Source organism: Medicago truncatula, chromosome 5 (genome assembly GCF_003473485.1).
Source record: "Medicago truncatula cultivar Jemalong A17 chromosome 5, MtrunA17r5.0-ANR, whole genome shotgun sequence".
Taxonomy (NCBI): Eukaryota; Viridiplantae; Streptophyta; class Magnoliopsida; order Fabales; family Fabaceae; genus Medicago; species Medicago truncatula.
Window position 1 is genome coordinate 9,569,191 of NC_053046.1, and position 25,372 is coordinate 9,594,562.

The 25,372-nt window shown below is 35.1% G+C and overlaps 1 protein-coding gene across 2 annotated transcripts; it reads left to right on the forward strand.

The window, feature by feature from the left end:
* Positions 1-11,140: 11,140 nt before the first annotated feature.
* LOC11413448 (phosphoinositide phosphatase SAC7) lies at positions 11,141-22,143 on the forward strand. 2 transcript variants are annotated; one of them, XM_003612289.4, is made up of 21 exons: positions 11,141-11,324; positions 11,904-12,069; positions 12,194-12,277; positions 12,905-13,032; positions 13,122-13,213; positions 14,194-14,251; positions 14,782-14,838; positions 14,935-14,968; positions 15,121-15,201; positions 15,656-15,762; positions 17,380-17,466; positions 17,549-17,626; positions 17,838-17,908; positions 18,012-18,110; positions 18,444-18,543; positions 18,690-18,798; positions 18,936-19,008; positions 19,443-19,536; positions 20,047-20,139; positions 20,740-20,806; positions 21,616-22,143. In XM_003612289.4, exons 2-21 carry the CDS (start codon positions 11,922-11,924, stop codon positions 21,744-21,746), a joined length of 1,791 nt encoding a protein of 596 aa, XP_003612337.2. In that variant the 5' UTR covers positions 11,141-11,324; positions 11,904-11,921; the 3' UTR covers positions 21,747-22,143. The 2 variants fall into 2 exon arrangements, with proteins under 2 accessions (XP_003612337.2, XP_039690187.1); XM_039834253.1 differs by having other exon boundaries at positions 13,125-13,213.
* Positions 22,144-25,372: the final 3,229 nt, after the last annotated feature.

Consider the following 25,372-nt stretch of genomic DNA (forward strand, 5'->3'; position numbering starts at 1 on the left):
CACGGAAACTTTCCTCCTTCTTCTGAGATAGGGACCTGAGAAACTCCCTATTTGGCTTCAGTCGGGTGTTAAACCCGTAGTGGCTCTTGAAAGCAGCGGCTAATTCATCAAAGGTATGGATGTCATTCTTGCTCAAACTAGTATACCACTCTGCGGCGTCTTCCATCAAACTATCCTGAAAACAGTGGATCATAAGGGAATCATTGTCTTTGTAATTGCCCATCTTTCGGACGTATTTGATGATGTGGTTTTGAGGACAAGTTAGCCCGTTGTACCGGTCGAAGTCCGGGATTTTGAACTTTTTAGGAACATCCACTTTTGACACTAAGCAAAGGTCTTGAGTTTTGAAAGAGTCCGCATTCCCCCGATTGGCTTTAATCTCATGACGGAGTTCTTTAGCAAGTTCCTCCATCATCTCTTCCATGGTCTTGGTTACGGGGATGCTTCCGTGCTGCGTGTTGATGTTAACACCTTGGGGCAGGGTATGCACAAGAGGCTCAGTGGCAGCTGCTGTTGTTTGTGGCAAAGTAGCATTGATGGAGGCAGCATTTGTTGCAGGGATCAGAACATTGTTAGCAGTGCCCGAAGCGCCTGCTGCAGTACTGGGAGTGAAGAACGGTGGAAGCCCATACGGAAACCCAACTGGCATAGCAAAGCGAGCGTCTGCAGAAGTGGTTGGGAGCACGCTTGTAGTCACCGGTGCAGTTGTGGCTGTAGGGATAGCTGTAGCTGATTGCTCTTGAGCGGCTAGCAGAGCAGTCATGACATCATTAGCTTTAGCCAATTCCTCCCTTAGAGTGGCTAACTCGGTGCGGAGCTGAGCGTTCTCTTCTTCCATAGCCTTTTTCTTTCTTCTGTATTCTCTGGTTCGATCAATTCTATCAGGTTCGTAGACCCTCTGAGCACGAGCCACTTTTCACACTGAGGTAGAGAAACCAGGAGAGAGTGAGCACTTGGAAGCCTTTGTGACCAATGCATGATGCATGATATGCAAATGCAAATGCGAAAGACTTATTTTTTCATCGAAGGATTTTTAAACAAATTAGAAATCTTGCAAATAATCAAAACTACATAGTATTTTCAAAAGGAAGACTTTGAAATTTCAACAAGATAAACAAATGAAGCCCTCAAGCATAGGAAGTAGTCGGAGAATCATCGGACTCGGAATCTGAATCACAGTATCTGGCAAAGAAGTCTCGTCGTCCTCTGGCTCTCTTGGAATCTCTCATAAGCAGCTCGTCTTTCTCTTCCAATTCCCTCCGGACTTTAGCTAGTTCCTTCTTCAACATCAGGTTCTCATGAGTCTTCTGCTCATCTCTACCATCCAAAGTCATGATTAGATTCTCGGCTTGATTGTACCGAGCTTTCCACACTTGCTTCTCACGACTCTCCATAGCTAGATGTTCCTGATACATATCCTGAGTCGCGGGGAGCAAAGGTAGAGGCATAGATGGAGTAGACGAAGACACGTATCTCATAGCTGGATAAGGCATACCAATCTCCTCAGCTCGATCTATCACCCACTGAGTATAGGCCTCATGAGCAACACCAGATCTCACACCTAGATGCTTCACACTCTTCCTTCGAACCTTGGACCAAGCATCCGTGAAAGCTTTCCTTTGTCCGGTAGGAGCATTCGTGTAGAAGAAGAACTCTGGAGATGTAGCAAGATTGATGGGCTTCGACTTCATAGGGAAACCAAACTGTCTCATAGCAAGCTCGGGGTTGTAGTTAATTCCTCCACGAGTACCAAGAAGAGGTACATTGAGAAAGTCCCCACAACCCATAATGATTTCCTTCACCTGAGCGGCAGGAGTGAGCCAGACGACCTCATTAGGAGTGAGGGCCATAATCCGCTGCGAGTAGGACCAGTTCTCCGAGTTGTCATGGAAGGAACTCGGAAGGTGCGAAATAAACCACCTATACAAAAGAGATATGCAGCAAAGAATATACCCACGGCCCTTGAGAGTCCTGTCATGAATGGCGTGGTAGGTATCCGCTAGCAAAGTAGGAACCGGGTTCTTGGAATGGAAGACCTCGATAGCATTCATGTCCACGAAGTTGTCGAGGTTCGGAAAGAGAATGAGCCCGTAGATAAGCAAAGCAAGAATAGCCTCGAGTGTATCCTGACAAGTAGTACTGAGATTAGCCTGCTCAAGAAGATACTTCGAAGTAAACCCCCGGATGTGAGACTTGGTAATAAGATGGTTGGAGACGTCGGAAGTCTTGAGGTAGAGATCCTTAGCAATAACCAGAGGAGTAAGAGAAGTCCCGGGACCGGTGAAAGGCGTCTTCTCGGCTATAGGTAAACCCACTAGATTGGAGTAAGCCTCGAGAGTAGGAACCAACTGGAAGTCCGGGAAGGTGAAGCAACGGAAGCTTGGATCATAAAATTGCACTAGAGTGTGCACTAGCTTCTCGTCCACATCGGTTCGGAGCAAAGTAAGCAATCCCCCATACCGGAGTCGGAACCCTGTTTGACTCTTGACCTTGAGTGCCAACTCTCTTAAACTGACCAAATCCACTTCCTTGAACTTGTAGCACTTAGTCTTCTTCATACCTGTGATTATTTACAAAAATTTCCACTTGTTTAAGCCCTTCGATGAATGCATGAAAAATGTTTATGCATGAATGCATGTATGCATGATTGTGTTGTTTAGTTTACAAAGAACAAGGTGGGTTGAGATTCAAAGTAACAGGGCCACGGATGGACACGGCGTCCGGTGAACTAAGGCTTTAGATAGTAGTAACCAAGGTTCTAACACAGTTCCCAAACTGCAACCTCTCTCACATATATCATGGTAGTACAGGACGACACCCGTTCCATAATTATTTGTGAGAAGGTCTAGTTTGAGTGTAGTATCGCGTGACGACTAAAGTTTGAGACAACACTCAATTTAGCCACCGCACTACATCCTAAAAAGGCTAGGATGGGTTTGGTAACTACGGTTCATAGCTTCGTCGAACAATTGAAAGTGAAGTGCCTAAGCATGACAACACACGCCGACAATATCACCTTCAAAATGCCTCAGCTATGTGAGATTGATCGCATAATCCAATACACGAGGCAACCCCCGGATCGAATTGTCGATTATATCTCTACCTAAACATAAGTTCACTCAGCCCGGGTATAGGACTTTTGATATTCTCACCTCACACGTCAAATGAAAATAAACAAGTATTCACATATGTAAGTAATAAAACAAAGCGTAAATATAAACTGAGGAAAACTAGGCGCGACCCGCTAAAAAGACTCCCCAGTGAAGTCGCCATTTCTGTTATCATGGTTTTTGGGTGCCAAGCCATTAATTGGACTTGAACCTTTCGACCGTTGATATCTCTCTTTTTTCTTGGGAAGGGTAAAAGGAGAAAAACCCTTAAAAAGTTCTAGATTCGGGGGTCGTTTTCACTACGGGAAGGTGTTAGGCACCCGGAGCGATTATGGTATTCCATAAGAACCGTTCTCCTAAGTTTATTTCTACGCTTTATTTTTAGAGACTATTTGTAAAAAAATGAAGGTGTGATTAGTTAAGAATGGGGGTGAGAAGAAGTAGAATTTGATTTTATTTCGGCTTGGAGGGGTTAAAGTCCCTTGCCTACGTACCGTTTTACGGGATCAAAACCGATCGTAGTTCATTCTCAAAAAATAGTTTTTGTTTTTGTTGGTTGATTTTAAGTTTGAAAAGAGATTTTGAAGAATAGAGATGAGAGGCCTCAAGGGCATGAGATTTGGAAAAAAGTGAGGTGGAGTTAGCTTTTTCTAAATGAAGTCCAAGTATAGTTAAGTTTTATTAGAAATTTTACTTAAGAAAATAAAAGGGAAATAAGGAGTTTTGACTCCTATTTTATTTTCAAAAAGGTTTTCAAGTTAGGTTATTTGCATGTTTTGGAAAAAGTTGGATTTTTCTCTAAGTGTTTAAATCTAAGCATTCATCTAAACATGCAATCCTAGCCATACATTTACACATACAATCCTAGGCATACATCTAGGGTGAGTGTGTGCGTGCCGGTGCGTCATAGTGTCCATAGTCCATATTACAAAAATTGCCTAAATACATTCTATGGCCCCTTTGCCAAGCTACAAACCAATGATAACAAATTACACCACCAAATGAATTAAAACTTGCAAAAGTAAATGCTAAGCTAAAGAAGTGGAGGAAATAGTGGGATGCTATGAAATGTACGTCACATGAGATGAAATGGTTAGTAATCATAAAGCATGAAATAGTAGGAAATAAATAAAAAGAGATTGTATAAGAATAGCAAAAAGGAAGTAATAAAGTGGTAAAAACCTATAAAAAATTTGATATGATACCTAAATGTGCTTGTGACCCATAATCATCACATCATGGCAATTTTGAAAGAGATTTAGTTTCAAGCCATGATGTGAAATTAATAGAGATACATGCAAGCAAAGTATCACACCAAATTCATAGAGGAATTTGACACTTTATTCCTTAAGACACACACTTGTTGCTTGCAAAACAAGAAATTTACAAAATCATATCCAAAAACCAGCAAGAAAGCACATGACCAGAGGCATATTCATCATAAGATTGGGTATCATTTATTCATGTCACACATCAAAGTGTCAAGAACAAAAACATAACCAAAATAATACCCAAAAATGTAAACACACATGGAAATTAATTCATGCCGTTTTACCATTTTTTTTTATGCAAAAACACCATAGAAATACCAAAAATATATCAAGAAACAACTAGGATTTTTTTAGGAATTTTTTGTAAAAAAAGTGAGCAAGCAACAGGTGCAGATAGCAAAGACATATGGTGCAGATAGCAGGAAAATAACAAAAAAACGTAAAAAACCTAAGCCCAAACCAAAGCCCAACACACAAAACTCAGATTGCACAGGAGACGTTGGATTGATCTAGAGGCTGAGAAAGAAAGGGAAAAACCGAAAATAAACCAGACCGGTTCAAAGCTCTATATATATGCTTCAAATCCGATTTTTTTTCATTTCTTTCTTTTCCTTCTCTCTCTTCTCCCCTCTAGTGAGAGAAGCTCTCACTTCTCTCTAAGATTCCGGTCATCTTCTCCGGCTAACTCCTCCGTTCCGGCGCGGCGGATGGCGGCGGCGCCACCGTGCCGGAAAATCAAACTGCTCCGATTCGAGAAATTTTTACATTTTTAGATATCCTTTTTTATATACTTCTCGAATCCGAACTTAGATTTTTCGAAAAAAGCTTGAATCGGAGTAGATCTGAGTTTGAATCTTGACGAAAAAACTTAAGAAAACGGAAAGGAAAAGAGGGAGAACGACGGCGGTTACCTCACGATTGCGATGACTCTTGGCTTGGCGTTGTTGCTTCGTGTGCTTGTGTTTCTGTTGTTTCGCGTTCTGCTGCTGTGCTTCGTGTGCTTGCTTGCGTGTTGCTTGCTCGCGTTTGCTTGCTCGCGCTTGCTTGCTCACGTTTGCTGGCTCTTTTGCTTGCTGTTTTTGCTTGCTGTTCTGCTTGCTGTTTTTCGGTTTCTTCTTCTTCCTTGCAGATTCGGTTCCTTCTTCTTCTCCCACCGTGATCGGTGCTTGAGTTCTTCACTTCCGGTGAGGAATTCGCACCTTGTATTGCGGTGGAATCGATTCGATGATGAAGATTCGTACACGAATCTCTGAGAATTGATGATGAATTTCGGTTAGGGTTCCTTTTGTTCTTGAGAAATTTCTGTTTTTGATCTAACAGAAAAGAGAGAGAAAATGGGAATTTGTTTTTGGTGATGTGTATTGTAATGAATGGATCTCATCTATGTGGCACTGTGAACAGTATTTATAGCTGACATGTGTGAGTGATTGGACCATTAGAAAGCTGACATGTGGCATTGGAAAAAAAAGAGGCGCTGCCCTGTAATTTTTGACTTGAAGGACCTGTTTGCAATTTTGAAAGAAATAGGGACTGGACTGAAAAAATAAAAGCAAGGACTGAAATGAAATAAAAAAACTTTTTGGACAAAAATGCAATTTTGGAACCTCAATTGAGGGACCAAAATGTAATTGAAATAAAATTGAATAAAAAACGCAATTTGACCAAACGTAAAGCGAAACAAAAGTAAAATTGACAAAACGGACTAAAACGAACCAATGGCCTAAATGAGGTACTTCAAAGTAACCTCTCTATGCCAAAATTTTGTGTGAAATGACCAAAATGCCCCTAGGGCTAAAAATGACCTAAACAGATTCAAATTGACTTGACACTGACTCAGATGCAAGTTTGAAATGAGTTTAATAAGGTTTACTGATAAAATGTTAAAAACAATCTGAAAAAGACTCAGAGACAGTCACAAGGATGAAAATGGGTCCCACTGCAGGAAATGACCAAAATACCCTTCTGTACGACTTTTTGCAAATTTTGAAATAAACTGTAGAAAAAGCAATGTAATGATTCAGAGACACTTTTGAATGACTTACAAGACAAGTAAAGACATTTCGAAAGGTTTTATGCAAGAAAAACATAGGTAAAATTGTGATTGAAAATACTGCGAGGCAGAGACAATTTGAACTGTGCAGTTGAAATTTGATAATTGACAAAGTTTGAAATGAAATTGGGCCCAGTATTTTTAGGTCCAAAAACAGGGTATAACAACACCCCTTCCATCAAATCGAGATATTCAACTGTTTGACAACATGTTTATCCAAACTTCCATCAAACCCCATATGATATTATATACATTTATCAGATGCATACAATTTTAGTTTAATTTTTTATTTTTATTACAATTAAAGTGTATACTTAGATCATGATGCATGACCATATCCCACTCCAATCACCTAAATACCACTGTGCAAATTCAGGTGATCGTTTGATTTCTTAAAGGGGCTATATTGTCTTTGAGTGTCTTATTTGGTGTTTCATTTGTATGTTCATCCCCTTGTACGGATTCAACTAATCTAAAGTTAGGCTGTCAAACCCTGTTTGATCACCATATATCCTTTTTCAATAGTTCTAAAATATTTTGGGTTCAGAGAATGACAACATGGCCATATCCATGGCTGGGAAATGATCGGTATCAGTGACCATTTCCAAATATTTATTATCTACTAGCTTAATATTGCCTTCCTTAACAACCTTTTGGATGACTCTTCGGAAGACAATATAGTTAGTCGTGGCTTGATTGTAGGAATTATGTCATTGGCTATATTGTTTGCATTTGATCTCCTCATATGGGGGATTTTGTGACCATCAAGTAGTCAAATATGTTTATCTTTGAGAATATAATCAAATACATGGTCAACTTTCGTTATATGGAAGTCATGCTCAATTTAGTCTTTTGATTAACTTATGTCCTTCCATTTTGCCCACATTAAAGCAAAACACAAATAACTTTTCCCTTTTAAGGAATTTAGCCATGAGAATATATGTCGTTGGATTGACTAACATATCATCATCATATTAATCCTCTATGTCAATGATGGAAATTAGGTATGGACTTCTCCCTTGGCAAGCACGCATCGTTTCTCTTTATTTGATGAATTTCTCGATGGATGATCCTCAAGAAGTCAATTCATATGAATCATGGAAGGCTTTCCCAACCAATTTCTCTGTTAGTTGTGGTTGCATGACAATGATGCAAATTTAGCGCCAGAAAATTAGATTGAGCATTTCTCAACCATTTTAATGAACCTCTCGATGAAGTCAGTAGTTGGCTCATCTACTTGTTGCTTGAGATTTATTAGTCATACTGTTGTAACTTCTGGTTGAGGCTAATAGAATATGCCATGGAAACATTAATCCATGTTTGTCCATATTTGGATCGAATTTGGTGGGAAAGAAGAATACTATATAGATGTTGTTCTTGTAAATAATAAAAGGAACATTGTAACTTTTGAATTCATTTTAGTTTCACCTTACCACACTGCGCAATAAATCTTTCGATATGCCCCACAATTGACTTACCATATTCCCCAGAAAAGGTAGAAAAATCATGAGTTTTATAACCTCTAGACAATGGAATTAATCATCGACTCATTATAGTTATAGCTTTCCATGCACAAACTTATCCATGAGTTTCAGTTGTATCCCAAAGTTCTTGCCTCGGAAATAACTGGTTGGTGCCACACATTTTCAGGGAGTTTTGGAAACATGGTCGAGTTTGAATTTTAGGTAGAGGAATTCTTCATGATTGCTATTGATTTGGATCACCATTGTTTCTCCATTGATTTATTGGAACCAAAGGGGTTATGAATTGGTAAAATGGATTCATGATTTATGATTGTTCACAAGGATAACTCACTATTGGTCAAGGTATCGTCAAACCCATCAGGGGGTTGTACAAATGCATCGAGTTGTGGAAAGTATTTTACAAGATCAAACGACAGAGGTGGATAATTCCTCCATGGTTGCTTCATTATATAATCCAAAACAAGACTTTGTATTCTTGATGATGGGACGTAGATGTATCCTCCAACGTAAGACATATTGTTGGCTTGCATAATACTGTAATAAGACAAACTTGCGACATGCCAATTTGCCATACTGCTTCAGGTGCCCTCCTCACCATATGTACATGTTCAGCTTGAAGGTTAGTCCAAGAAGGGTCGTCTCAATCAATATATAGGACTAAGCCGACTTTAATAGTGGGACCTTTTTAAAATTAATATTTTTTTAAGAATATTTTATGTAATTTGTATTTTTTATGGTTTTTGAGATACAAAATCGTTTATCACTTTATCATAATCGATTTCATTTAAAATTTCATTTCAATAGATAATGAAGCTAACACACAAAGATAATTGTGAGACGAAGAGTAGGACATGAATAGAAATACAATGCCTAAACCTTAAAAAACGAGTGTGAATCATAGTGTCAAAGAAGAAAACTTCAAAAATTAATCTTAGAAAATCGCTATGTATTCCAACAGAAACGTACATGGTAATGCAACATTAACCACAATTAAGGTGTGTGAATCACAGAATATATACTAATTGAAAAGGTTAAAAACTTGAGGCCTAAAACAAGGGCTTTACTGACCTAATAATTCATACGACCCTAAGTTTGGTTAAAAGTATCGTTCATTTTTGGGTGGCCATAGGGTTAGCCGTGGCATAAATACTAGGCGATGAATAAGGAGTACAATGTACTTGTTGTATATGTATCGACTAAACCTATTAGAGTCATAAGAATGCAATAAGCGGTTGGCTTTGATTAACAACACCAACTATATTTTGGTTCCCTTGTACCACTTGTGGAGTAAAAATGACTGAGTTGTCACCAAAATTGGCTCATAGAGCTTCCAACTCATTGACTTGTCAAACCTCATTATGCACCAGGAGTTTAAAAATGTCAGCAAACTTATGTGGAGATCTGATACATGATGTGATGTATCAACAGGTCAATCTATTTTCTAATGAAAGACGTTGGCATTACTATTTGAGTCGTAGTTGTATCAATTAGTTGTGTCTCATAAACAATAGGTGGAGCAACAAATGTTGGCTGGCAATCCCAACATTTGTGAAGGCTTGTTTGATCGAGGTTGGCCTGACCTTCTAGTTGTTAATTATGATGGTTGATCCATACTGCTGAGACTTTTTCCATACCTTAGGTGCATATGCTAAACATAATCCTAACCTAAGGAACTAGGATTTTCAGTGTTAAAGGCCATGTTGTCCCACTAGGTGTGCCAAATTTGTTGATGAAGCAAGTATTTAGTCGAGGCTTGACTGGATTTCCTCAACTATGATTCCATTTGTTTCAAGCGATTAACAACGGTGAATGAACTTCATATCTCAATTGTGGGTTCCCTAACTTCTCCTAGAGAGCGTGCTTTTGGGGTTTTTGAGTTACATTAAATGACTTAATGTCTTAATTACAATGTATGAATTTAGTATTTATAATAAAACTATTACCTGTTGTCCAAAAAATACCGCTTACAATGCTAAACTTTGCTCGACTAATTTCACGAGTAATGCATCAATTTTCCTTTTTTAGGGGATTATGGCACCCTACATTTGGTTGCCAGACTCCCTTTTCACGACATGATTCATCGACATAATCCTTGGTGCCTAACTCCACTATGATCGTGCTTCCTCCCTCATCATCTTTGCAGTTAGTGTCACAACAAACATGGAACATGGGTTTTGGTTGTCATTGTTCAGTTCGACTTCATTTTGGCCAAGTCCGAGGCCATTAGGTGTCCTCGCTCGACTGTCCCAACATCGTCTAACCTTTCATCGGCTAGAGTGTTCTAACCCTTAAAATCCAATTACCTATCTTCCAATGTTGGCAACACATGATAAATATTTTTAGGTGTAAACACGACTTAAATGCACTTTTGATCCTTCTAATTCAAAAATATTTATGTTTTGGTCCCCCCATTTTAACAATCAGTTTGTTGGTCCTCAAATTAATTTTTTTTTCTTGAGTTTTGGTCTCCCGCACATTTTTGGGTAAAATTTGGTGACCCGAGCTTATTATTATTAATTTATTTTTTGGGTATTATTATTTATTAATTTGTTTTATTCAATGATTATTATTTTATAAATATTCTAATGATTAAAATATATTATTTTATTTTAATTATATCATTATTTAGTCTTTAAAATATTATTTTAATTTAGTGTGAACACTTTCATCCAAATTCAAATTAAGAGGATAAAATTAAGCTTGAAAATGATTTTAGATTTTATACATCCAAAATTTCAAGACCCTACCAATTGCACTTTTGGATCTCTATCTTTTCAAAAGTTGCGGTTATGGCCCTCTAACTAATATAAATACAAAACAGCCTTCTATGTTTTGATTCTTTGGCAGTTTTGGACCCCCAGTCCATAAGTGAGGTGCCACGTGTATTATTTAGGGGGCCACGTGGCACCTCACTAATGGACTGAGATTCAAAACTGCCAAAGAATTAAAACATATGGGGCTGTTTTGTATTTAAATTAGTTAGGGGTCATAACCGCAACTTTTAGAAAGATAGGGGTCCAAAAATGCAATTAAGCCTATTTCTAACCATCAATTTCACTTCAGTATTCACATCCAACGGTAGATACAATCCCACACGTTGCTCCTCTATTGACCATGTCATAATCATAAGGCTCTCCATAGTAGTAGGTCCCGCTCACACAAACCTCTAATCCACCCCCACGTGTATCGCTAACACACACCCCCTCGGCACCGTTTAAGCAGAACCGGTAAGTCACTTCACCCAAAAGCCTCATTTGGAACACCACGAATACAAACCAGCGATTATGTCCACATCACCCATCATTGACGAACATTCCAAACACGCCCTTAACTTTAGCTTAAAACTAAAATGAATATTATTATATCATTCTAAACGCGAATTCGAATTTGGATCTTAATTTTTATTCAGGTACATTTTCTTCTCTGTCTCTTCTTCATTTTCTTTCCTGAGAAAGTGTGAGAAAATTTCTGTAACTAGCTTCAACGGTTTTAGCGGGAAATTAGTTTTCTCTTCCTTTTAGATCAATTAATGTTTGATTTGAATGATTTGAACTTCGGATTACTGCTTTGATTGATCTATGAAATTGTAGAAAGGTGAATTGAGATTTGAATCGTTGATGATTGATCGTGAATTTGGTTTAGTTTGAATTTGAATTGTTAATTTGAATGAACAGTGTTAGTGCTGGATTTGATTACTGCTGGATTTGAACAGTTTGAAGTTAGTGTTCTTGTTTCGGTTGATTTGTGAAATTGTAGAGAGCTTAAACGGTAAATTGAGATTTGAATCTTTGATAATTGATCGTGAATGTAGTTTAGTTCGGTTTGTTAATTTGAATGATTTTAACGATTTGAAGTTAGAATTAATGCTTTGGTTGATCTGTGAAATTGTAGATAGCTAAGAGGTGAATTGAGATTTCAATCGTTGATGATGATTAATTGTGAATGTAGTTTAGTTTTAATGTGAGTGGATTGTGTTTGATGTTTTCAGTGAGTTGGAGTTTCAATAATGATGGAGAGAGCAGATTCTGTGCAGAAGCTGTACACACGTATGCGATTATGGGAATTTCCTGATCAGTATGTGATTGAGCCAACAGATGGATCTTCTGGTTCTTCTTTGGCTGTTAGTCGAGTTGATGGATCCATGAAACTCATCGGTTAGTTGATTCGATTGATTTGTCTTCGTGTAGTGCTTTTTATGCAATTCATCTACAAAGGATCCATCGATCATTTTAATTTTTTTTCTTTTCGTTTTATATATGCGTTGTTTTGCTTTGACAGATGAGGTTCCAGAATGCACCACTGTTCGAGTTCCGAAGATTTATACGATTTTCGGTGTTGTTGGGATATTGAGGCTTTTGGCTGGTGAGCAATCTTAAGAGAGACATGGCCATGTTTTGCTTTAATGAAATTTTACATGAAGTGGCTACTGTATGTTTGTGTTGCTCTTTAAGTTTTAATTTCCTGATTATCGGCAAGGTCGATGTTCATCTTGATCTATATGATTGTGTAACAATGTGAGATGATTATATTACGCATTTTTTATTTTTTAGTTGTGTGGGCGGGGTGATTGAAGTTAGCAATTGGGATGTTCGACTAATGATAAATGGTCATTGATTTTGGCACACAAATGGAAGTAAGAAATGAATAAAATATCAATGATGTTTGGTGCCATATGGGCTAAGGAAAACAAAGTGTTTTTTTTTATTTCTTCATTTATTTTTGCAAGAACTGGCACATGGTTTAATGATCATGCTAGCTTTTTGCATTTATATAGATTTCTTTTAGTTCATTTATGTTTATGGCTTAAGAAAGTCCTTACTACCCTGTTTATTAATTGCTTACAATAGAGAATTTGATATTGTTATCCTGTTTTCTCGATCTTGTTTACATAATTGATTTCCTTTTAAATACCAGATAATACATTATTTGAAAAGCATAGTTCAATTTGGGCAATTATTTTGATGTTGCTAAGTTTTACCATGCCCTTAGGATCATATTTGATGGTCATAACTGAGCGTGAATGTGCTGGATCTTACCTGGGGCATCCAATTTTCAAAATTTCATCCATGAAGGTTTTTCCATGTGATCATTCACTTAAAAGTACCCCTGCCGAACAGGTATATTTGCTACAGCTCCACCTGTTTCCTATTTGCTTTCATGTATACTTCCAATTTGGAACTCATAATTGCTGCACCATATTTGGCAGAAGAAGGCGGAGTTGGAATTTTCTGGGCTACTAAATGTTGCTGAGAAAACTACTGGTCTGTTCTTCTCATATGAAACTAATTTAACTCTGAGGTGAACTTCTTTCGATATTCCTAGTAGTCTTTCATTTTTATGTCTCTAGAATATGTTATGGTTCTATTTGGATTCTAAAATTCACTGCCTTACTTATTTACATACATTTATGAATATACAGAGAAGAAACTACCCATACATTCTCGGTTTAATTGGTAGGTGCAATCATGCAGCCTGTAAACCTACGTAATATGCAGTTCCCACCTCCCTATTTATGTATTGTAGTGTGTAGAACTTTTAGCATGGCACCTAGGATGACATTACTTCACTTTGACATTTATGTCCAGAGTATCAATAATATATGTTTGAGGGCTTCTGCAAAATAATCATTCATACTACATGTTGAAAGATATCATAAATCATTGCATAGGAAGGGGGAATATGAGATACTTTAAGTACATTTTGCCATTGGTTGCAAACCTCTACGCAGCTGATATCTAGGATAGGAACTTATTTTAATATACAGTTCTATTGATTTTTTTTAAAAAAATGAATCTGAAGAAGAAGGACTTCTGCAATCTGACTTTTTTAGAGCTGCAGGTCATTGTAACCTTGGTTAAATTAAAAGGCATTAGTTTAGTGATAATAGTGACAATAATATTATCTTAGAAAAGTTGGCTTGTTTTTTTATCCTGAATGAAAATTGAGTGCATGCTACGTAAATAAAGCATTACCATGTAAATGTTCCTTCTAGCAAAAATAGTTATCACATATAAATTAAATTCTATAAATAATGCTTTATGTTGCCTTACCATTCCAAGACAAAATTATTTTGGTAAGTTTTTTAATAAGACAAGATTAGATCACCATCAATCTATCTATCAATAAAAAACTCTGTACAAAAAATATTTGTAATATACTATCACTTGTTTTTTGGGAGTAGGATATTTACAGCCCCCCATAAAGCACATAATTTATGGGGGTTAAAATAAAATGTAAATTTGTATTTATTAATACAATAAAATTATCATGTTTTGCAGTGCCCAGCGGTTGAATGACCTGGGCGATGAATCTAGATTGCTTCCTCTTTGGAGACAGGTATCTATTGCCTTTTGTTTTGCCACTGCCCTCCTAGTTTAGAGATTTTCTTTTATTGTGTTAAACCATGTTAGTTGAAAGAAAGTAAAGGGAAGCATATAGGAAAGAGAGGAAATGATAAACCAAAGAGATAGGAATCCAAGACTCTGTTGTGTGAAATTGATGAAATAATTCACTGAAACATTCAGTAACAGTTAACATATGGGGAAGTCGAGCCTTGAGAAGCTCAAGGTAAGTAAATCATAATATGTTGATTCAGCATATTTTGTGTTAACACAATTATTAGCCACCTATGGCAATAACATAAACATACTCTTATACTGATATTTATAGAATATTGCCGTTACACTGATATACCCACATATGCTGACTCTGGTAGAGAAAAAAGAATCACAGTTTCTTCTCGATACCATTCCTGAGCGACACTCCTCATGTTTAGGAGATAATGTCCACTCCGAATTGATACCTTCTGTAGTTTTTGATTTTCCCCTGCTCTTATTCTGCTTATGCTACCAAATTTTTGATCACAGGCAGAACCTCGATTTCTATGGAACAATTATATGTTAGAAGTGCTCATAGATAACAAGGTAGGTTTATGGTAGTTTTTTCACTTGTTCAATTTCTTCATGACTTCCACATTTTTATAGTACTAACTAATAAATTTGTGATTCTCTGCTTGCCAGCTTGACCCATACTTACTCCCTGTAGTCCAAGGCAGTATCCTTATTTGATTATTTCAATGATAGATCATCATTTATGGATGTTCTTATAACTAATGCATACTTTTGGGGTTCATATAAGTTTTTTTGTTTATGTTTTGTGAGCACATAACCATTTCTTTTTCAATGTTATCCTTAGCAAGATATCAGGTTTCCATTACTTTCAAGCAGCTATTGGGAAAGATATTATTGATGTCACTTTGATTGCTAGGAGATGCACAAGAAGAAACGGTATTTTAAACTTTTGGATGAACATATATTTATTTCTGTCCAACCAAAAAAATCTTGTTTCTAGCTTGACTGTGCACTTACAGATATCACGTGTTCCTTACCATTCAAAGAATCAATATCCTGTAGGCCATGAACTTAGTGAAATTAATGCGGTGATATTGAAAATAATCATTGAAGTTTCCGAGGATTTTTACATTACCTTGTAGTTGTCTGTTAGGAGCATATACAGATCTAAGTTACACCTTAAGAAAAAGATATATTGTTTCCTTTGTTTTCATGTTAGGGTTTGAATTTGTCATGTTTGAGGTTTAAAATTATTTTTTGAATATATAATTTGAAGTAATTTTGTATGAGAGAATATGGGGTTGAAATTTATGACTGCTTAAAGAAAGCAATCATAATCTTTTACTGATTGGTTGGCTGATGGTACAAATGAAATTTTATTCCTTGAAAGGAACTCGAATGTGGAGAAGAGGAGCTGATCCAGATGGATATGTTGCCAATTTTGTGGAAACAGAACAACTTATGCAGTTCAATGGGTATACTGCTTCATTTGTTCAGGTATTACTTTCTACGACCACAAATCGATTATTCTAAGAATTAAAATGATGGGCTTGTCATGCAAGATATGTGTGTTCTGTTGACTTAAATCAGAGCAGCAGTCCTAATCATCCTAAAGAGTTGTCATTATTTTGAAAATAAGATGGACATTATCTTGTACACTTATAAGCTACTGCATAATTAATGAACCAATGATATTTAACTAGATTATTTTTCTTAGAAGTTGGAAAATTGATTTCAGTTTTTTATGTCTAATATATTTAAAAAGTTCTTAATTGTCTATACCTATTTGCATTTGGTATTTTTGGACCGTCCAATTAATGGTGTTGAACTTTCAAGAAGCCAGATTTTTGGGGGCTGACAATTGACGAACTAAGAAGTGTTTAATATTTTGTAAATGATGCTTTGATATCCTTCCAATTGTATATACGTATTTAGGCTCTTTTTGGTGATAGTGTGACCAGGAACTAGAAGAGAAAGACTATAGGAAGTGAGAAACTAATATACTTTGGTAGTAGTAGGCATGGAAGTAATATGAATATTAGTTGCCATTTTCATCTTGCTAATAGCAAATTATTCAAAAATAAAGTTCATGTTTAATGATGCTGGTGCAAAAGCAGTGTCACAGTCTCGCAGACAGAAAAGAACATTTTTGTTTCATTGCCAATAATACCTGGAGCAGCTTTCCATATAATGATACAGAAAGCAATTGCCTTTTCTTTTCAACTCTATTTTTCTGTCACTTGATTTTTTTCATTGGGAAATAATTGTTTTAATTCTACCTACTTTCTCTTGATCTCTTGTGTGCAACTTACTATATAACTACCTGGAAGTTATCCTATCTCTTTTTATCTGCTATTCCATGTTTGTTTAAATACAAACTCTACCAAACATGACCATTGGTCCTTGCTAGATTTTGATACTGGCATCATTAACTGTTCAAATTTATATTAGCTTTCCGGCTGGGAAAAATACCAAAACTAAATTCCTGACTAAAATATTTTGCATTTAGTAAAAAATTTATGTTTTGCTACAAATCATCATATTTTGTTGTTCATTCCATTTTTTTTTTGTTATATTAAGTTACTTTTATTATTGTTAATTTGATTTTCCAGTTTCAAGATGGGTTGATGTTGAACTGAAAAGGTTACTCTTATACTTCTAAGCCAAAGTATTCTCACATGCAATATTGGTAGCTTTAAGGTTAATACAAAAATAGCTTAACCTTCAACTATTTTGGGTATTTTTTTTTAATTTTGAGACATGGACCCTCTGAAAAGATTTGTTGTGCCTATTAGGATATAGGACTTCTATATTAAAAAATGCTGAGCTGGACTCTTATTTATTTGGTTTGAATGTAGCAATACTAATAGTGATAGTTGAATGTAAACTAGTATTTCCAGGTTTTTCGTGGATATCACTACAACTCTTGTATTATAGTGAAAATAGGGGATTCTTGCTATTATATGATTAAAAGATCAAGCCAAACAAGGGGGGCTAGGATGCTCAAATTCTGATTTTTGGGATAAATGTTAACTGTGTTTGTACCAAAATATAGTATTAAACTTTTATTTCATTTCATATCAATTAGAAAACATCATGGTTGAGCTTTTGCAGATTCGTGGTTCGATTCCTCTGCTCTGGCAGCAAATTGTTGACTTAACATATAAACCGAAGTTTGAGTTATTGAAACTCGAGGAAGCTGTAAGTGTTTGTTGATTGTTGTATTTCTGTGGTTTTTACATATTTTGTGTATTTCACTTCCATTTCATTGCTTGAGATGCAGCCACGAGTCCTGGAGAGGCATATATTAGATTTGAGAAAAAAATATGGAGCAGTGTTGGCTGTTGATCTTGTTAACAAGGTGAATACACTTCCATTGTATTACAAACTGAGAATGCTTGTATATTGGTTGGGGATTCTACTAAATGATACTAGTCTATGTAATTGCATGGTAAATTTCATTGACAAGTGACAACTGTAAAGAATGCATGCAACTTAAAATGTGCATGGAATTGTTATGTATCGGCATGCATCTATTTGAGTGATCTTCTTTCTCCTTTGTATTTTATCAGCATGGAGGTGAAGGACGGCTATGTGAAAAATTTGGCAGTACAATGCAGCATGTGGCTAGTGACGATGTAAGGTAGAAGTCTCTTTCAATTAACTTTTAGATTGATTATATTGATATGCATGAATTCTTCAGTTTTTTTGGGGATTGCTCATGTGTGCTTAATTATTCTTTGCAGATACGTTCACTTTGATTTTCATCATATCTGTGGACATGTTCATTTTGAACGTCTATCAATGCTATATGATCAAATATCAGATTTTCTTGAGAGAAACGGGTATGGAATTTTTTTAGTTAAGCTATTCAATATCTACTTTCTCGAGAATTGTTTAGTGACATTTATTGGTGTCATTGAAGCAGGGAGCTATTTTTAAACTACTGATTTGCTAACAGATTCTAACAAGTTATATTACTATGTTTGTTTATGTTGCTTAATTTGGACCTATCTGCTATATTATCATTGACAATTTTCCAGCACGATGTCATGATCTGTCTTAAAAAAAACATTCACCTTATTATCCTGTTTTATAATAAAATTTTGCGTTACCAAAGCATTTTTTTAAAAAAAAATAAAAAATGACCCGAGTTGTTATTTTTTATGCAATTGTAGATATCTTTTGTTGAATGAAAAGGGAGAGAAAATGAAGGAGCAACTTGGAGTTGTTAGGACCAACTGTATTGATTGTCTAGACCGTACAAATGTAACTCAGGTTGGTTGGTTTCTATTATTGAAGTGTTCTGTGCCATCCCCAATTAATGGAAAATATTTCTGTCCCTCTATAAGGAACACTATCTTTTCTTTTTATTTGTTCTGGGCATCATTTTTCAGCTTACTAATGTTAAAATACATGTGTAGAGCATGATAGGCCGAAATATGTTAGAATACCAACTTAGAAGGCTTGGTGTCTTTGGTGCTGAAGAAACCATTAGTTCACATTCAAATCTTGATGAACGCTTTAAGATCTGTAAGTTTATTATTACTTTTCAGATTATGTGATTTGAAATATAGATATATATGTTGTAATATGTAGTTATTTTCAAGTTTTCATTGTTTGTCTCTCTTGAAACCTTTGATTCAATTTGTAACTGATTTTGTGATCAGTGTGGGCTAATCATGGGGACGATATAAGCATCCAGTATTCAGGAACTCCTGCTCTGAAAGGAGACTTTGTCAGGTATTTTCCCATTAGTCTTTACAAAAAAATTCATGTTCCTCGCATATTTAGAGGATCATGAAATTATGTGTCCATAAAGGCTTTTCTATGTTGAATTTACAATAGCATGAAATGATTTTGAACCATCATTGCATCTCTCATATGATATGCTGACTCTCATTGTATACGTTTTCTAGGACGGAAATTGTGATTTTCTTTTCCATGTTAGTCTGTTGCTTTCAATTAGAATTACAAAAACTGGCACCTGGCAATATGAAAAAAAAAAAGTAATGTGATTGTGCAATTCTTTTATATGTTATGGTTGAATAAATTCCGTGTGACAATTTGATAAGATCTCCGGGTATAAAGTTTCAAATATGTTGCTATTGCGAATTATATGATTTGAAATTTAACCTTTTGTGACTGCTCTCATTAATTTTTTTGGTGGGATTCAGGTTTGGGCACCGCACCGTTCAAGGGATAATAAATGATGGTTGTAATGCTCTCCAAAGATATTATTTGAATAATTTTGTCGATGGAACAAAGCAGGTTTGTAGACCTTATTTAACATAATATATGAGGAAAAACCAAGTCCCACATAGAATGAAGATAAGTCATGAAACGAGTTTATAAAAGAGGGACACCCTCACATTATAAGCCGATTTTGTGAGGATGCCTTACACTCAATATAAAAATCTAATAATATGTGTGGGGTACTCTAGTTATGGTCTCTAGAGTTCGTTAGGTGTCTACTAGTTGGCTATAACTCAACTTTTTTTCATCTTAGTTTTGTCCTTTGTATATTTGATTTCTCCCTTCTGCATCCTAATCTGTGCTGCCATACATAGTAATTATGCTGCAGAAGATGCCGAATTTTCATGTACATATTTCAATGCTGATTACTCTTATTTCTTATGATACCGTGTCTGAAATGATCTCGAGTTAAATTACTTTTAAGCTTCCTGGATCTATTACCGTTTATAAATTTGTTAATTAACAACTTATTAATTTATATGTAATTGATGGTTTGTATTGTTCATATATTTATTTTATGTGAAGGATGCAATTGATCTTCTGCAAGGACATTATATAGTTTCTGTCGGCCGAGATACAGCTGCCTCTTCCCAGAAAGGAGGCCTTGAATCTATAGCTGTGAGTACAATATCGATGAATTTTTTTAATTGATGTTTGTGGCATCAATTTTATTTTTTAAGATCGGTTCTTAAAATGCTCGCACAATTTATAAACACATTTTAATTTATATGTACGGCTAAATTCATAGTGGTATACTAATTATGAAATGATTGAATTGAAATGTATTTTTTGTGGAAATTTCTTATATCTCAGAAGAAGAAAAAATTAAATGAAAACTTACTATTTTCTCTCTTTTACTGTGTTTTGAAAGACATGTGTTCCTTTCAAGGTTTACATAAAGCTGGTTTTGTAACCCTACCGCAAAGTGGTGGGATGCAACGGGCCTCATGAAGCCAAGTCGTTTAAGCTTTATTTAATAAGAAATAAAATCTGCCATTGATAGTTAAAAGAGCAACCAGATTATTCAGTCAAGGAAATGTTAAAGTGACTATATTGCTGGATAATGCATTACAGCATTGCCCTTATGTTTGAAGACCTAATATGATTTTTATTTTGCATTCTGCACTTTGCTGATATGCAGTTCGCTAATAGAATTCTTTAAGGAAGTCATGTGCATTTAATGGAAATAAATGTTGATATTATTGTTTATGTTTGCAGTCATTTCCTTTGGCTTTGGGTCTGGTTTTTACTGGATTTCTTTTTGCAACCATGTCGTTGAGACAAGGTGAGTTTACTTTATTTAGTTTCAAGGTTTAAACTAAAAATTAATTGGTCACTCATATGCGCACACATTTGTGCATGGATGTATCTCTGTGTTGGTTTAAAAAAAAATAAAATAGAATCAGCTTACTACTTTAAAGGCGCGTGGTCTAAAATCCAGTGTGACCTTTTCAGAATTAGTTGGGGCAATAAGTTTAGACAGGGACAATATAGAGGTGGTAGAAGACAATCAAGTGAAATGGAGAATGGGGGACTAGGGGAATCACTGAAGTTTTTTATGGCATGTTAACTTTGAGAACTTGCTTTCTGTTTATTTTATTTTTTTTACAAGCAGTGAAAACAATTTGCTTTCACCTTACAAACTTTTGAAAATAGAAAACAAACCACAAATAAGATGAATTTTTTTTATTAAAAGTGATATCTTGCCTACTGCTGACAAATGTTGGTGGTTTATTGAGATGTGGTTTAAAGTGTTCGGATATCTTGTAGCCTACTGCTGCCAAATATGCATGCCCAGGGTTTCTAGACATTTAAACTTTAAAGCAAAAATGTGTGATGTGAAAGTTTACGAGAATTTCTGTGCTTAACTCTTCACAAGCATACAAGCTCACAGTAAAAAATATTGCATATGCCTGTACTTAGTTACATTATTACAAAGTGAAATTTTGTCTGTAGTCTTTAACTGGATAATTATACAGACTTTGCTAGGGTAGAACAATGACTCTGTACTAGTGATAGGTTAATCAACTATGCATTACATATATTGTGAAATCTATGCCCTTAAAAGTGTTATTTTGTTTATTGTTGCTGCAGTTCGATATGATTTTCGGCACTTCTTCTTTTCGCTAATGTGGGCAAGCATTAGTGTCGGTTTGGCAGCATTTGTGAGGGCCAATGGACGGGTTTTCTGCAACAGACCACGTCTACACAATCCCCCACGTTAAGTTAACTTCTACATGAATCAATTTGAGCAATGAAATTTTTGTGAAGTATTCAACTTCTGCAGCAGGAGTCACCGTCAGGGGATTTAGTTCTACATTTAAATCACGTCAACGAATTCTTATTTGTTATTTCTTACTAATTTGTAGTCATTGTAACTCCCATAAATTATTTATATCACAGTCAATGACATAATAGTCCAATGACATCCTACTCAAGTGCTACTCAAGTGATTACTGCTTGATTGGTGTTTCTTACTACGCTTCAACCCCTCCATGTATATTTGAGTTTTTGTCTGTGCCCTGTGTAAGATGGAAACATAGGTTCCTTGGATTATACTGTATGCTTGTAAGCAAATTAATGCAATAATTTTACATTTTATTTTAGAAGTCAAAGTTACTACATAATATTTTTCCTTGATGAATGTTGGCAGTGGGTTTAATGCAACTCGACACTGTTCTTTTTCTCTTTTTAAAGTTTAGTTATCAAAATGAATAGGAGGATGATTGATAAAAGTCATGTATGCAGTTGCGTACTTCCTGGTGTAGGCGATTCGACTGCTGAATGTGACCCTTGTTTAGGATAAAAAAAAGAGAATGCAGTAATCTTTTAAAACAACCTTCAAATGTATCATTTGACATATCATCATTCTATTCACCAAGTAATCAAATCTGCTGCACTTTGTAGAAAATCCAAGTTTTCACCCTTAGTTAGAACTGTAGAATAGATGCTCTATTCATTTCCTTCAATCATGTGTACTTCTCACCCTTCTTTATGTGCTCAAATTTTGAAGTTATGAAACATATTGAAAGTCTTCTTGCCCGTTCTTCAATTTTTTTACTTGTTCCCATCTTCCATGACCATACAATTCAATTGACTCCTCCATTATATAAATTTTAAAACATAACATGAGATAATACAATATTTAGTTCTGTCAGAACAATACAATTTTTGTGCGAGAACACTAATAAATTGAAAATAAAGTCTTTTCTGAAATAATTTAACACTACCAGTTTTTTTATTGGTTATTTCAGCTAACCTTGTGTTCATCAGGCATCAGTTACTCTTCCATGCCTTCCTCAGCAACCTTCTTTTCTTATCCTTGTACTGTTGTACACATACCACTTTGCTCAAGCCAAATATATCAGCAAATTTATAATTACAGCACTCAACAAAGTCAAAAGCCAAGAATGGTCATAAGCCTCCCTTGGTTAAGGTAATCTGTAATCCATGGCTTACTTGGACCTGTTATTGTATTCCCTGCTGACAGTGATAAAGAACTAAAGAAAAACCTTATACGAGTATACTCTTTAGATATTGTAAAAGCGGAAAGAATGAGATATTGAGAACAAAAACCATTCGTTGGGCAGAACAAACCAATCCAAGACGTCAACTAAAAAAACGTTTAACAAAGATCTACAAAAATAAACAAGGAAGCTAAGAATCATGACTCATAACATAACTACAACCAGACAAACCCGATCCATAGGACTTTTCATCCCTAAATGCGTAACGAGTAATCAGAATAGTCTTTCAATGTATCGAAATTCTAAAACCGTTATTGTTTTGCACCTCATTAGTCAAAATAGTCTTTGACGTTAAAATAGTCTTTTACCGTTGACACAACCTCTTTTTTTTTTTTTTTTTTTTTATGGAGATTGATATGACAATAAATATATACTTATAAAAACTAATATGATAGTAAGTAAAATATTGAAGGACTGATACGACAATATTAAAATAATATTTTAACGTCAAAGACTATTTGACTAACGTAATATACAATAAATGACTATTTTAAAATTTCGATACATCCCAAAGACTATGGTTACTCATAACACATTCATGAAAATAACTATTTACCATTTTTCTTTGTCTCCCATTTTTCTTTACCTTTCAAAGACTGAAATATTTACTCAACTTGTATTAGTGTTTTACAGTACTAATATCTTTAGAGAGTTGGATATATAAATGTGTTTGGATATTTCATTCATTGAATCAAAATTTAGTGGTAAGATTCAAATTCATTTATCGGAGTTATATTAGATACTAAACTAATTGATTCACAAAAGACTATTTTTAATTAACAAACCATTGAAAAAAAATAAAATTGTCTTGTGAATAGTTTGTATATTATGTAACAAAAAAAAAAAGTTTGTATATTATATTACAATTGGTGTATTATAATTTTCATCAAAATTCAATCTAGAAGATACTCAAAAGAAACAATTCTAATTACATGCTTATATTTTAGCTATTTGATTCGAAAAACACCATACTTTAAGTAATTAACCAATAACAAACATTTTTTTTCGTGTATGATTTATATCTAAGTAGTTTAGTACATTTTTCTTTAAATGTTTATGCAGAAGACATTTAAGAGATATACTATTAATGAAATACATATTTTTCTTTTAATTAATGGATTCATAATATATAATCTTTTAACTCATTGGTGAGTGATAAATATATATATTTTTTTAGAAAACGTAAGAAGGATAAATGTGAAAGTTAAAAAATTAGGATGTCCCCCCTCAAAAGAAAAAAATAGGATGTCAAAATGGCCTAATTGAAAAAAATCCATAAGCTCAAAAAAGTTTGTTTTGTTAAATATGACATTGCTAATCAAATTAGTTGTAAATATAGTCGAGAATTACCCTAAAAGAAATTTTGTACAAAACTCTTTCTTTTGGTTTCTCAACTTGTATTTACAATCAATTCATTAGCATTCTCCTTTTGTAAGAATAAGGCAGATGAATAGTTTCATCGTAATATGTCACATTGAACTGATTTTATAACTTGAGGAGTCTACTGTCAATTAAGCGGTAGCCAATATGGGCTCTAGTCGCAAACATATATACACACATATGCACCAACTCACTCAACGATCCTTCAAGTACCTTGACAATAAGTGCTTATTTCCCAGTGGTCCCTGATCCACTCACCCCATTGAAATGCTGAATATTTTCTTCCACTTTCATAAGCTTTGAATCAGCTTATATTCCATACCTCAAAGCAAGAAGATACACGTTTTAGACATTGCTAATCGTTACTTCCAAGTTGCTATGTTTATGTTACATCACATTAAATTTGGTCTTCCTTCTCATGTTTGCAAACTGAAGCCTCCCTCTTCCTTATACCATGATATACTTCTATAATTTTATCTAAGAAATATTCAAGATACACACTACTAATCAAATATATTTTTATAGAATCAACAAGATTCTAAAAACGCCATTATCTAACCCCGGTTAAACCCTACTGCCACACTTTCATCTTCTTATATTCATTTTGTATTTATCTTTCTCGATATTTCGGTACACCTTAAAAAACCCGCATTGCTTGAGAATCGAGGTCAGTCATAGTTTATAATACAACACCCACACTCCGTGCCTTTTACAAATAACAAAATTGTGAAGGCTCACACAACAATCCAAGGGTCAATACTTCAAAATGTAGTGGAGTCAAGAACATTTTGTCTCACTTAGCCTCGATTGCGGGTAACCCTTGCAAACGAGCTGGGAGGAAAGATATGAGACGATTGGTATGACTTCTTGTGGTAAATGGCCATCATCTCCTCGTGTCTTCTAGAATCATTGTCCTAAGTCTGCAACTATGGACAATTTATAAA

Bases quoted from the DNA above. Each gene is read 5' to 3' on its own strand.
- LOC11413448 (XM_003612289.4), top strand. From the start codon at position 11,922: ATGATGGAGAGAGCAGATTCTGTGCAGAAGCTGTACACACGTATGCGA. The intron at 17,467-17,548 runs GTAAGTGTTTGT...CTTGAGATGCAG, and splicing joins TATTGAAACTCGAGGAAGCT to CCACGAGTCCTGGAGAGGCA. The intron at 18,544-18,689 runs GTTGGTTGGTTT...ATACATGTGTAG, and splicing joins ACCGTACAAATGTAACTCAG to AGCATGATAGGCCGAAATAT.